Source organism: Leuciscus leuciscus, assembly GCF_965113295.1.
Source record: "Leuciscus leuciscus genome assembly, chromosome: 9".
Taxonomy (NCBI): domain Eukaryota; kingdom Metazoa; phylum Chordata; class Actinopteri; order Cypriniformes; family Leuciscidae; genus Leuciscus; species Leuciscus leuciscus.
In genome coordinates, this window is record NC_138733.1 from 20,944,271 (window position 1) to 20,958,529 (window position 14,259).

The 14,259-nt window shown below is 37.8% G+C and overlaps 2 protein-coding genes and 1 long non-coding RNA gene across 3 annotated transcripts; 2 read left to right on the top strand and 1 right to left on the bottom strand.

The window, feature by feature from the left end:
• Positions 1–237: 237 nt before the first annotated feature.
• Positions 238–4,456, top strand: crk (v-crk avian sarcoma virus CT10 oncogene homolog). Its single transcript, XM_082180570.1, has 3 exons — positions 238–778; positions 1,374–1,951; positions 2,181–4,456. Exons 1-3 carry the CDS (start codon positions 559–561, stop codon positions 2,316–2,318), a joined length of 936 nt encoding a protein of 311 aa, XP_082036696.1. The 5' UTR covers positions 238–558; the 3' UTR covers positions 2,319–4,456.
• Positions 3,259–8,468, bottom strand: LOC309506688. Its single transcript, XR_014208897.1, has 2 exons — positions 7,088–8,468; positions 3,259–4,920 (listed from the first exon to the last, which is right to left on the bottom strand). It is a non-coding gene; the product is annotated as an uncharacterized lncRNA (long non-coding RNA).
• On the top strand, positions 5,420–12,531 carry ywhae1 (tyrosine 3-monooxygenase/tryptophan 5-monooxygenase activation protein, epsilon polypeptide 1). The gene is made up of 6 exons (XM_082180572.1): positions 5,420–5,602; positions 9,071–9,270; positions 9,356–9,462; positions 9,582–9,788; positions 10,028–10,164; positions 11,438–12,531. Exons 1-6 carry the CDS (start codon positions 5,539–5,541, stop codon positions 11,488–11,490), a joined length of 768 nt encoding a protein of 255 aa, XP_082036698.1. The 5' UTR covers positions 5,420–5,538; the 3' UTR covers positions 11,491–12,531.
• Positions 12,532–14,259: the final 1,728 nt, after the last annotated feature.

Below are 14,259 nucleotides of genomic sequence, written 5' to 3' on the forward strand. Positions count from 1 at the left end.
ATCTCAATATACTTAATGAAAACGAAACGGGGTGTATTCTTATAGGCAAATCACAAACCACAAATTAAATAATAAAACTAAATAAAATGGTAGTATTTACAACAGCCAATGAAACTGTAGAATAATACGGGCTATGGCCTCATTTTTAACATCGACCGCATCAATATGGCTACTTATAGGCACCACCTGAATTGACTGCTATTGCATCACTTCCGGGAAATAAGGTCAAAAATTGTTTCCCTTGTCCGCCATTTGAAATATTTGAACTTCCTTGTGACAACTTCCAATGTACGTTTTGGTTTACACTAAACAATTATCAGAGGATCTGAGCGAATAGTCTTAGTTTTTGCGTCTCATGCACGTTGGGATTCCGGCGTCGGTAGTTTTCTTACCCGATTGGAACAAAAAAGCGTAGAAAAGTGTGCGAATGCTGCGCGTATTCGAAACGTGTTCAACAACGGAACGCGGTAAAGTTTTTGCATGAGTTGAACGCTGCTTGCGGATAAGGAGAGGCGAAGGGAAGGCCTGTGAAGCCTGGGCTTTTTTCTTGCGCTAGTCATGGCCGGAAATTTTGATTCGGAAGACCGAGGGAGCTGGTATTGGGGGAGATTAAGCCGGCAAGAGGCGGTTTCGCTGCTCCAAGGGCAGAGGCATGGAGTGTTCCTGGTGCGGGACTCGATCACTATTCCCGGGGACTACGTGCTGTCTGTGTCGGAGAACTCCAAAGTCTCTCATTACATAATAAACAGCATCAGCAGCAATCGCCAGTCCGGACCAGGTAAGCGGTGCATCTAAAAATACTGAAAACGACGGGACGAATAAATACTGCTTTAGCAAAACACTTAAGTTAGCACCCAATTAGAAACTTGTGTGCTTCTTTGCTATGAATAGTTGGCACATTCAGTGTAATTTTTCGCGTCAATCTAATATTACGTAGTAATTTAGTGTATTCTTTAAGATGTTTACACATACAGAAATCAGTAATTTTTCCTATATAAACTGTATTTTTGGTTCAGTCATTCAGATAATCTATTCGTTTTACTGTACGTGGTGTGAATCTGTGTGTGTGTGTGTGTGTATATGTATGTATATGTGTGTATATATATATATATATGTATATATATATATATATATATATAAACACACACACATATACACAATAATTCACACTACATACAGTAAAACGAATATGCTCAATCAGCAATGCTGAGTTTAAAAACTATTATACAGCTTTTCCTCCGGTTTGAGCCACAAAAAAAAGTAGTATTTTCGAAAACAGAGACGTTTATACACTGTTTACCAAGACTAGATTAAGGTAAAGCAGATCTTAATCGTCCATCCGTCATATGTGCTCTCTTGCTGTCATCCCGCAGGACTTGCTCCTCCTCGGTTCCGTATTGGAGATCAGGAATTCGATGCCTTACCTGCCCTGTTGGAGTTCTATAAGATTCACTACCTGGATACCACCACTCTCATTGAGCCCATTAGCAAAGCCAAGCACTCGTCCTTTATCAGCGTCAATGCGGGAACGGGAGGAGTTCCTCAGAGGCTTGAAGAGGAGTTCGTCCGAGCTCTCTTCGACTTCCCCGGCAACGACGACGAGGACCTTCCGTTTCGAAAGGGCGATATTCTCCGAGTACTGGAGAAGCCGGAGGAGCAGTGGTGGAACGCTCAGAATTCTGAAAGCCGTGTCGGCATGATCCCTGTGCCCTACGTGGAGAAGTACCGGCCGGCCTCGCCAACATCAGGGGCCCCTGGGGGGTCTGTCGGAGGATCCGGCGCTCACGGCAACTCTGACGGCCACAGCTCTCAGTCTCCACCTCTGCTTGGTGAACCGGGCCAGTATGCCCAGCCCACATCCTTACCCAATCTACAGAATGGTCCGGTTTATGCCAGGGCGATTCAGAAGAGAGTTCCCAATGCCTATGATAAAACTGCTCTTGCTTTGGAGGTACGAAAATGTTTTATTTTTAATTTACAACATTGTATTAAACAGACACAGATTATTTGTTTTGTATGTTAAAAACATCTGCATTTATATTACATTTTGAGAAATATATTTTTTTGTTTTGGCGCCTCCCAGTGGAACTGTAATTCTCTGTTTAAGTCTGTTTTGTACATTACATTTACAAAGTAAATCCTCCACTTCTAACACTTGGTCTTTTGTCTTGTGTTGTCAGGTTGGCGACATGGTGAAGGTGACCAAGATCAATGTAAACGGGCAGTGGGAGGGTGAGTGCAAGGGAAAGCATGGCCATTTTCCCTTTACTCATGTCCGCTTGCTGGACCAGCACAATCCAGAGGACGAACTGAGCTGAGAGAGCAGACTGTCTTCCCTAGCAGCCCTTAGATGTACACTCATTCACACACATACACACAACTCCGGCTCCTCACACATCCTCACTACTGCCCTTAACCTGTCCGCCTCATCATTACCTTGTGCCATTGTGTCTCATGCCAATGTACACAGCACCTGCAACAATTCCCTTGTTAGATTTTATGCAATAATTAAAGATATTTACCAAGTAAACACTAAATTCCACACACAACACCATACACTACAGAGAGAGGAGCATTAGTGTGTGGCTTCATGTGAACTGCGAAAAGAGGAAGAGCCTGCTTGGACTTAAAACATGAGCGGTTTGGTGTCTTAACAAGGGACTGTTCCTTTGCTTCTTTGAATGCGGTAGCATACACTACTTAGTGTCCTAGAACACAAAAGCTTTTTACACTACAAATCATCTACTACATGAAAATATTCAGAAATGCAGATCGAACATGCTTTGAATAGTCTTTTTGATTGGCTTGTCAGTCACTACTGGCTCAGCGCCAGTCAGACGGATGGGGCGGCACATTATATAAAAGATGGAGTAGCCCGAACCCTCACCGCATTTTGTTTTATTTATGCACAACATTTCTAATGTATACAAAATGGGCCATGTATCATTATTCACTACCGCTAAATAACTGTTTTACTACATTTTCATTATATATTATCAGGAAACGCTACTTGCTCCTTTGACCATTATTGCTGTACTTGGAAGTATTACACTAAATGCGGTTTTGTTGAATGTGTAACCGTAATTTCTAATGCTAGACTCAATACGTCAATATAAGATAGACTAAATAGACTTTTGTTGTTGTTTTTAAATAAATTCCAATATTGTGACTTTTCCACTCAAATTAACTAATGTGTTTTTGCCAGAACTTCCCTTGCCAAGGTTGAAAAGACAATGAGTGGTTCTTGTAGTGCCTCTCTTATATGTTGTGGCCCAAAACTGCTTTAATATTAGGTATAGATATTTCTAAAACAACCCAATTATCTTTACAATAACCAAGTAGGATTTTATGAAGTGTCACATTAATGTGCAAAGCCTAACCTGATGCCTCAAATGTGTTTTGCTCAATTGATTTTGCACATACGAGTAGTCTTTATCTACTATCGGTTCATCTGGCTATTGACTTTTTTTTAACCATCAGCCTCCATCATGCCTGTATTATCTATTTCAATGCAGAAACGGTGTATTTTGTTCTTTAATGCCCAAGTAAGACATTGTTTTCCTAATTGCCTGCCTTAATTGCAGATTGTTGTCAATGACCAAATCAGCATTGTCTTTAGCCTAAATTGTTGAATGCATAATGCGGGGAAAAGTGGAGTATGTTTTGTTCAACCTTGCAGAAATGTTTCTTTTAACCTGCTTCCATTACTATTGACTGTATGAGAGAATAGAAATCGAATATCTGTGGACAAATGTATAAATTATAACACTAATAGACAGGCTACCAGAACAACACTATCAAATGTTAATATTTTTACCCTTTACCTTTATTTGTTGTTACTTTTAAAAAGAAAAGTTGACTAACTTTGTTTGGTAACAATGACAATCACCTGGAAACTATTCAGTTATGTCACATTTAATGTTAGAAAGCTTTGTTGTGTGTGTGTAGGTTAGCTGTATGTTGTCATGATGTGACAGCAAGCTGGCCATGTTATGTAATTGTCGCTTAAGTCGTAATTATGAAGGACTTTGATGTTCATGATCTGTCTTATTAACTGTCTGTTTCAGTCACAAATTACCTTGATGATATTAGATCACTAAAATCAGCCACAAAGCAAAGCTGGAGTCTTGTAAGTCTGAACTCTCACCCATGTCCTGTGAGAATGATTTCACCTTAAAAAAAAAGCATCACTTTCCTCTATGACTGAGTTGAATGAGTAATCGCAACAGTCATGTCTGTACATTTTATTTGTACCCAAAGTATTATGTTTTAGAACCTAAATATCAACACAGTAATTTTGTGAAATTAATCTTGTGTTATCCTTTATGTGCATCCAAGTCTGTCAGAACCGTGTTTTAAGTCACACACAAAAAATCCAACGTTTTTGTTACAGTTTTATTCATGTACATGAAATAAAGTTGACCCCTATAGTAATGCTATTAAACCTTTTACTTGGCCTCTGTCTGTAATATCATGCCTTGATAGTATTGTATTACTCTGTTATTAAGATCAACGTGATGGAGAAGTGCTTGTTTCATTATCCTACCATAGTATACGTCACTGTTTAATTTTATGACCAGCTATTATTAATTCTGACAAGCCAACCTGGTTGAAAATTGTATCAGATAGTAATAGCATGGTACTTTGAAATATAGTGTGGTAGATGATTACCATATTTATCATGTACAATGGTATTTCAAAGGCACATTTGTACTCTATTGTTGTTAGTGATCTACACTGATACGGCACAATTTAATTTCTATGGTGTGATTGATAGAAATATACTTGTAAAGCAAGTTTAGGCCCAAATGCAATACCATTTAAAATTAAATTAATGTATTATTTTATTTATAATATGTTCAATTGAAATTATAAAACACTTACCTCATGCTGTTCCGAACCTGTATGATTGACTTTCTTCTACGGAACATAAAAGAAGATATTTTTAGATATTAAGAGTTTTGGTAACAAAACAATATTGATTACCATTGACTTCTATGTTATGGACTAAACAAACACAGATTTTCTCAAAATATCTTATTGTATGCTGACAGTAAATTAAAAATAATTTTTCCTTTGAGTTTTCATTTCAATTTTAAGGTGTTATTTTAAATGGACTTTTCTTTAAACTAATATATTTCGAACAATTACACACCATAGAACGACATGAGGGTGAGTAAAGGACGACAATGTTCATTTTTGGGGGGTGAACTCTTCCTTTAAATTCAAGAGTTTATATTGACAATTTTATTGAATAGCGTTGGCCCTAAATGTGCCACTTTAATACACGATGTTAGCAGAAAAGCACATAAAATTCATTCTCTATTCAAATAAAGAGGGTTAAAATCCAGCATTCGTGAGGGAGAGAGGGAGTGTGTGGAGCTGCTCTGTGTAAAAGTTCCCGGATGAAGGTGTAACGCCATCTTTACTCCACCATTCAATCCGCAGCTGTTGCTCGCACAGGGGCCTGCCGGTGAACTCACACTCCTCCTTTACTCCCAATCTCTCACAAAACACGCTCGCCGCGCGCTGTCCACCATGGGTGACCGGGAGGATTTGGTGTACCAAGCCAAGCTCGCCGAGCAGGCGGAGAGATATGATGGTAAGATACATTGAGATGTAACGGGAACGTTGTTTTTACAAAGCGAGTGCTCAGACAGACTAACTGACGGTCGGGTTAGCTGGCTTAATTCGCGTATACACCAAGCGAACACCCTGTAAATGGCAAACCGATCTCCGTTTACCCTTTAAAAACGTTGATTCATTTATTTGTACTGTCCGTTAATTCTGTCGATGTGATATTGGGGTAACTACAGAATGGCATATGAAGATGGAGACGTTTATTGAGGAGACAAAATGGCGGAGAGTTAGTGGGTGAGGCAAGCTGTTGCTAGCCATGGCGGAGGGGGTGGCTGCAGTCTTCAAGGCTCATGTGGGCGAAGAACGGTTCAAATATTAGTTAACAGCTGTCTCAATCGACCCAATTAATCACGATAAGGAGTTATTTCGGTACCAGGGCCGCCCTTTTCTGCGTTTAGCCCCGCAGCACATTACGAGAGACCATGGCTGTGTCTCAAAACCTTTTGAGCTGCCTACTTTTTGCGTATTATGGGCGCGTTGAGCTATGATACCCAAAAATGCTGTCTAGGCAGGTACCTCAGTAGATTTAGAGACGCAGCCGTTGTACAGTAAAACAAAGCAATTAATGCTTTGTAAGCTCAGATACAGTAGCTTTGCAGTGAGATTTCATTTCATACTGTAGAGAAGAGGCTCTCTGGTTTGTGGTGTTCATGATTTTAACGATATACTAAACCAACAGCTATAACTGTGCCTTGTTGGTAATTTATTGTCTAGTTTAGTCACCCATTAACCTATTTTAGGTTTCTAGGGTTTTCACTCACCACTTAAAAGTATGCTAGCTGATAGTATGTAGAATGATACTTTGTTAACAAAGGGTATGCAGTGTTTTATGATTGAATACTGACTACACAAGGGGAAAGAGTACAAATGTACATGCTGTAAATGTTTATGAACAAATGCATATAATACACACACACCATAGTAGAGCTACACGATTCTGGATAAATTGAGAATCACTATATATATATATATATATATATATATATATAAAATTGTTTAAAGTGGAGATCACAGTTCTTCTATTATTCTGAATATACAACTAAACAATTACTAAATTATTATTATTATTTATTAATTTTAAAAAAGCAGTGAGTGAATGAATAATTCAATAACTTGCTCATTAATACTTCACTTGTTTCATCACTGGATGAATCAGTGTTTTTGAAAGAATCTCTTGAATGAATGATTCAATGACAAATACATTAAGTCGCTTGTCGCCAATGCACACTTGTCGGTTTAGCGATCTAATTGAAACAATCTTTATTTGATGTGTCAAATTACTTTCAAAAGGTTATTTACTTTATTTTGAGTGCTACTGTAAACATCACTGCTTGTATCTGAACTATAAACTTTTATTCCAGTTCTTCTGTGATTTATTTGAATATTTATTATTAAGAAATAATGATACTGTTTAGTTGAAAAAACTGTTTGTGAAGCTGTTACATACCTAAAGATGACAAACTCTCTCTGGGTCAGCGGCAGCGCCAACGCAGATTTGAATGTTCCGCTGTGATCGTACTTGTAAAAGGTTTAATAGATACAGGTGAATCGTTGTCATTTAGGAATAAGATCGTGTGGGTGTTTGATTTGAGATTGCTATTAACGATTAATCGTGCAGCTCTACCCCATGGAGTGCAACAGTGGCTGCCCACTTTATCAGCAGCCTTTGTTCTGGAAATATTTTCATAGAAATGTTAAATTATTGGTTGATTTTAAAACATGAACCAAACCTACCAGCTACGGATGTATCACAATCATGAATCACACATTGCAAACTTTGATTTAAAACAAAAAAACATTTGAATATTGGGCAAAAAGACAAAGGTACAACACTGAGCAAGAGAGAAACAAACAAATATGTTTTAAGTTCACTGAATAAAAGTAGTTTGAGAGTGAAGGAGGCTGTCAAGAATACGACATTTTCAGTGCTTCATGGGATTGGGCGGGCACTAAAAGAGTTCTTTTGGCACGATTTGCTTGACCCAATTTTTCCGCAGAATCCCAAAATGCACAATTCCACTGTTAAACAGTTATTTAAAAAATTAGTAGAAATAATATGGGTTGATGGCTTCAACAAAAGCATATACCATTTAGGGATGCACCGATCCACATTTTTTCACTTCCGATCCGATCCCGATACCTGAATTTGGATATCGGCCGATACCGATACTATTCCGATACCAGAGCTGTGTTTGCTTTAATATTATTATTATCATTATTGTTTATTTTATATGATGCTGAAATAAACTCCTCTCAACAGGCAAGTATGATATGTAGGCCTACATATTTATGCATGTATGGTAAGTATAAGGTCAGAAAAGGAAGTCAGAAAAACAGTAAATCCTGTTAACAGGAAAAATCCCATTCTGAAAACAAATATGCAACTGTAGGTCATGTCAATATTTATTACATTCCCAAAATGTCAAATACTTGAGTCTTGAAATATAAGAAAAGTGCAAGTGTAAACATCTTACACACACACACACACACACACACACTATCTAAAGGGTGATCCTCGCTCCGATGCTGTAACTCTCTCGATGAATGCTCGATCAACATCAGCCATGTGCAAACAGACAAGCGGATTTCGCCTCAGACGCGCGTCAATTTCGCTTCAAACTTTTGCTTTTTACGAGCGTCAATTTCGCTCTGGGCGCGCGAATGGATTCAAAATATTCAAGCGTCCAACTAGACGCGGCAGACGCGAATTTGACGCGCTATTCGCGTTTGGTGTGAACGCACAGTAACGTGGTGCTTTTTTAAATGTTTGATTGCATTCGTTGTGTTGTACGACGCGAGGGAGCTTCAACGAGCTCTGAATTACGGCTTTGCAAACATTGCATTTTGCTGTCTTGCTCTGCGGTGTTTCCAGTGTGAAGAATTTCCACACAGCGGCCGCAAACTACGGAATGGATTTCCTGAGCGGTGGCGTGTCTCATAACTCTGTGTCTCATTGAGCCGCGCCTCCGTTCAGGAAATCCATTCCGCAGTTTGCAGCCAGCTAGCAGACTAGCCGGCGGGAATCACTTTTGGAGTCATTTCAGCAGACAACGTTAAAGCGCAGACATGACTCAAGGATATCGGATATCTCCGCAGGTTGGATCGGGAAAATCCGATACGTGAATTACGCTGGTATCGGTCCCGATACCGATACTGGATCGGATCGGCCCCATCCCTAATACCATTGATTAAAAACTTAGTTGCTTACAAGTGTGTCTGTCTTTAAAGGATAAGTTATCATTCAAGATCCATTCCCCTATGGAGAAAATAAATGGGGTTATTTTTTAAAAATCCCAGAACCCGTTGGACTCTTTGCTATGTAACTGGTTAATAAAATGTGTACTTATATTTGCGGCTCGCGTTTTGCTTTCTGGCTGTAATTTAAATCCATTAAGCAAAATGTCCATCACATTTATTTTCAATTTTCCAGAAATGGTCGACTCCATGAAGAAAGTGGCTGGGATGGATGTTGAACTAACAGTTGAAGAGAGAAACCTGCTCTCCGTGGCCTATAAGAACGTTATTGGGGCGAGAAGAGCATCCTGGAGGATAATCAGTAGTATCGAGCAGAAAGAGGAGAATAAGGGTGGGGAGGACAAATTGAAAATGATTCGGGAATATAGGCAAACGGTAAGATGTGCGCTAACTAGCATTCATTAACATCACTGGAATATGATGCATTTTATGCTTTTAACCTTTACATTTTCATGTCCAGGTTGAAAATGAGTTGAAATCAATCTGCAATGACATCCTCGATGTATTGGACAAGCACCTAATCCCAGCTGCAAATTCAGGAGAGTCCAAGGTCTTCTACTACAAAATGTATGAAAGCCATTCATTTTTCCTAAGTGAATCTAAGGTTGAATCGTATGTGACATAATGAGGTCACGGCTTTATTTATACATGTTTTAAACAGACCTTTTCTTCCTTTGATGCTTCAGGAAGGGCGACTACCACAGGTATCTTGCTGAGTTTGCCACAGGAAATGACAGGAAGGAGGCTGCAGAAAACAGTTTGGTTGCTTACAAAGCTGCTAGTGATATTGCAATGACAGACCTTCAGCCTACACACCCTATTCGTTTGGGTCTGGCTCTTAACTTCTCCGTATTCTACTATGAAATCCTCAACTCTCCCGACCGTGCATGCAGGTTGGTTTTCTTTGTGTTTTGGGGTTTTTTAGTGTCAATTTCAAATCTTTTTGCATTTGCTTTTTGCTTGATTTTGCAAATGTGTATCAATCATATTCTTATTTCATTTGTATGAATATGGTGCCATCTAGAGCTTTTAGATAATGTGTTTGGCTACTTATCTGACCAAGATGGTATTATAATTTTTTTCTGTTCATTTGAATGTTGAAACTTACTAATAGTTTATGTGTGGATCTTAGGTTGGCAAAGGCGGCATTTGACGATGCAATTGCTGAACTGGACACATTGAGTGAAGAAAGCTACAAGGACTCAACACTCATCATGCAGTTGTTACGTGATAACCTGACACTATGGACTTCAGATATGCAGGGAGATGGTAAGACGCATCATCTTTCTTGCAGTTTCAGATGCTAAGCTTGACAAACATGTCTTTGAAACCCATTGGTACATGAAGGTGACATCCTCAAAAGCTCCTCCACAAACCAAAGCTATTTTTAGAGCGATTGTTTCAGAGTGTCCTGATTTAGGACTTGTGAGGCATCTCTAATATCTACCTCTAAAAGAAGAGTTAAAATGGAGGGGTCTGGCTACTTTGAAAGTAAAATTGTTCAAGCAAACATGGCTGGGTATGATTAAAAAAGATTTTATTTAAATTCATCCACCAGAATTTCTTTTTCTCAGTATAGTGTAGTGGTTTTTAATGTTATTGCATAAATATGTAATGTAGTGCATCCAAGATATTCATTCCTACTCCAGAAATAAGACCCAAAGCTGTATTTTTTTTAATAGCTTTTAAACCTTTTTGATGTTCCTCTATTGTTTTCAAAAGTATATACTGACCTTGTGCGCATCACTGCATTTCTGTGCAAAACCAGCAGTATAATCTTTCTCTACTACATTTCATGTCATCTTGTAATGTGTCCTACCTCATGCCGTCCAACTTAACCCATCTTGCCTTTTTTCATTCCCACTATTTAGATTCCTAAAGGAAAATGTTAAATGCCCACAAACTTTATTTGTAAGTGAGGCCACTTTTTCCAGCACTTGCCTTTTTGCCCACAAATTGCATCATCACTCACCCGTTTGTAAGCTTTGTGTTGCTATCTTTGTAGCCACCAGAGTGCTATATGTGCAGCATGTCTGAAACAAACCGTTTCTGCATGATCACTGCCAGATCCTCTGTCCAATTGGAATGGCTGTGTTGTACCAATATATTAGAATTTGAGAAATTCTGGTATGTTTTCCTAAGAAATGTACAGTACAGGTCTCTAAAGGTCTTATCCTTTGGTTTGGGAACTGAATTACGTGTGACAATTAAATGACCGTATGAGATAACACTGCATTCAAATTAGACTTAAGCTAATTATTATTATTTATTTATTTTTAAGCTTGAAAATGACATTCTACTTTTGTAACACTATAGATACATTTTATTTTTCTCACAGCATGTATTTAGACCTTCACTATTGATTATTTTTATTTTTTGCTTTTGATAGCATTTTTATTTGGCAAACTCCTAAAGCACAGTATCTTGCAAGGGTTGCAAACTTGATGTGCGAAAATGCACAACGCATCACACGTGGATTTCTTTAAGGGACACACAATTGTGGTGCAATGCAATAACAATGGCTTTGTTTCTCTCTGCACAGGTGAGGAACAGAATAAAGAGGCGCTGCAAGATGTGGAGGACGAAAACCAATGAGACAACACAGCCAATATGAGACTCCACCCCACTCCCACTCCCCCTCCCCCTCCCCAGACCCCACTCACAAAGGGAGCAACCGAGCCCAACCTTATGAGTGGCACTCAACAGCTTGATGCCTCCAGTTTTCTCTCCCTTTGTTTGATTTTTAATATTATTCTGTTTTATTAGCCCTTAAATTGAAATAAAATATACCACTCATGAAACAAACTTCAATTATGATTTTTGAATGGTCAGAGCTTAAGATTTCTTGGAAGGTTTTTTTTTTTTTTTTTTTTTTTTTTTTTTTTGGTCCTGGTACAACATTTTTCCTTTTTTTATGTTCATTTGCTTTATTTCTCAACATTTTTATCAGTTGCTGGATATATTTTGAGTTTTTCTTAATGTAATTACAGAAATTAACTTTTATTACTATTACTGATATGTCTACTATTAGTGGTTTGAGCTGTAATATTTCTGTGTTAGTGCAATTATACGATGCAGTTAAAGAAAACGATTAAACCTTTAAAAGGGCAAGTCTAAACAAAGTGCTCTTTTCGTTAATTTAGTTTTTCAGAGAAAGTCGAAGCAAATTTCTTGATATCCATGTGGAGCAAAATGCTTAACATCACCAAGTAGTAGTTATGTAGTAACATTTACCAGTGGTCTGGACTGTAATTTGTGCTAAAATACTGTATTGCTCACATAGGCTGATGATGGTGGGTGGATGGCTGCAGCTCTATACAACTGAAGGAGCCTTGTTGCTTTTAGAACTAAGACAAATGCAGGTCTCCATTTGGCTGTCTCAAAAAGAAAAAAAAAAGCACTAATAAAGTTGATTTTAAGCCTGCATGAGTACATGAAATAGTCTATTTTTCTTCTTCCCCCCCCCTGAATCTGCATAATGCATATAATTTCTTCTGTACTTTGTTAACTTGAAACTAGTTTGTACTACTGGATATCTGACTGGAACCACAGACTTAGAATCTGTATTACAATGAAACAGCATGGAATTAACAATTAACTTAAATAAAACTGCCTCAAGTAAAATATTTAACCACCTCTTTTGCACTCAAAATGTTTTCCTTTCTCATTTATCTCTACATTTGATGTGTTTTTCCTTCAACATGAAGCAAAATCCTATCTTTGGTTGGTAGTGAAACGTTTACCATGCAAAGTTGGAGAAATTTATGTTTTATGAAGTGAATTTTTCTGCTTTGGTCTTTCAGGAGGAAGAAATTGATTTGAATTTGGAAAAGGAAGTTGGACTGTATGTTCATTGAATATGATGTGTATTCAGATTCCGCACATATGTAACATTCAAAGAAAGTATTTAGTGCGCTAGATTGTAACCTTCCATCTCCGTGCAGGTTAACAGGAATGTTGTTCAGGGCCCTGTGATGAGATGGCCCTCTATCTCAGACATGGGGTCTGAAGATGATTTAAAATAATCAAGATATTTAATTTACCCCTTCAACAACAGATTTTCCTTTGAAAACCAGAGTTCCCACAGTTTTGGAAAACCTGGCTATATGAAGTATAGCCTAATTTTAAAAGTGTGATTTCTAGACCTGTATAAAATCTTAAAGTGGCATGGGCATTTTTATAAAGAATATTTAATTTTCTAGTTATGCTAGGCATTACTGGGTAGAAATTAAGTTAAAAATATTAAAACATTATCCTTAATCCTTATCCAGTAATATACAAATGTAAATTCATTATTTAAAAAGTGTAAGATGCCTGAAGAATATGCAGCTCCTAAAACTTCTGGAAGAGGGTGTTTACATGACAACTATGTATTAAAAACGGAAAAGTGATTTCTAGGCCTAATTATTTTAGCTACCTGTTTTAATCTATGGACACTCGTAGTGTTAAAAACAAATGTTTGGGAACCTCAGTTGCCCATCTATTTCCATTTACTTGCATAATGATGACAAAGATGTTTTAAATCCTCTTATTATTAATCAAAACTAGAAGAGTACAAAAAAAAAGAATTGATTTTGAGATTCCACAAATCTGTACTTCAATAAAAATGAGTTGTTAAGGAAAGAAATTAAAGTTAGAAAGAAATCAGTTTACATGTTTTCAACTTAATTTAAGTTGAACTAGTACCTTTTCAGAACTGCTATTTTCATCCACGGAGGCCTAAGGGGTTAAAGGGATAGTTCACTTTGAAATAAATTTTTGGTATGTTTTAGCTTACCTCAAGGGCATCCAAGATGTAGGTGTCTTTTTTTCCGCAGTAGTTTCAATTTTGATATTTTTAGGTCAAACCGTTCTTGTCTGTCAGTCATATAATGCAGGTCGATGGTCACTGTCTCAAAGAGCATGCAAATATATCTATGCAGACTGGTGCATAGATACTAGATGTCGCCTTAAAGACATTCGTTCCAATGAACTGCCGTAGACAAGGCGACATCTAGTGTGTATATATCTATGCACCAGTCTGCGTACACGTCAGATCAGATCACTTGGACATGGCTGTGTATAAGTGGTAAAAACTATATAAATACTGTTCGTTTTCTCTGTCTTAGGCCATCAATGTGTACTTACGATGGGGAATTGTTTTAATTTGGACTCTGTGCATGGTCTTTGAGACAGTGACCATAGACCTGCATTATATGACTGACAGACAAGAACGGTTTGACCTAAAAATATCAAAATTGAAACTACTGCGGAAAAAAAGACACCTACATCTTGGATGCCTTTGAGGTAAGCTAAAACATACCAAAAATGTATTTCAAAGTGAACTATCCCTTTAAGCCTTGCAGATAGATAGCACAGGTAGGC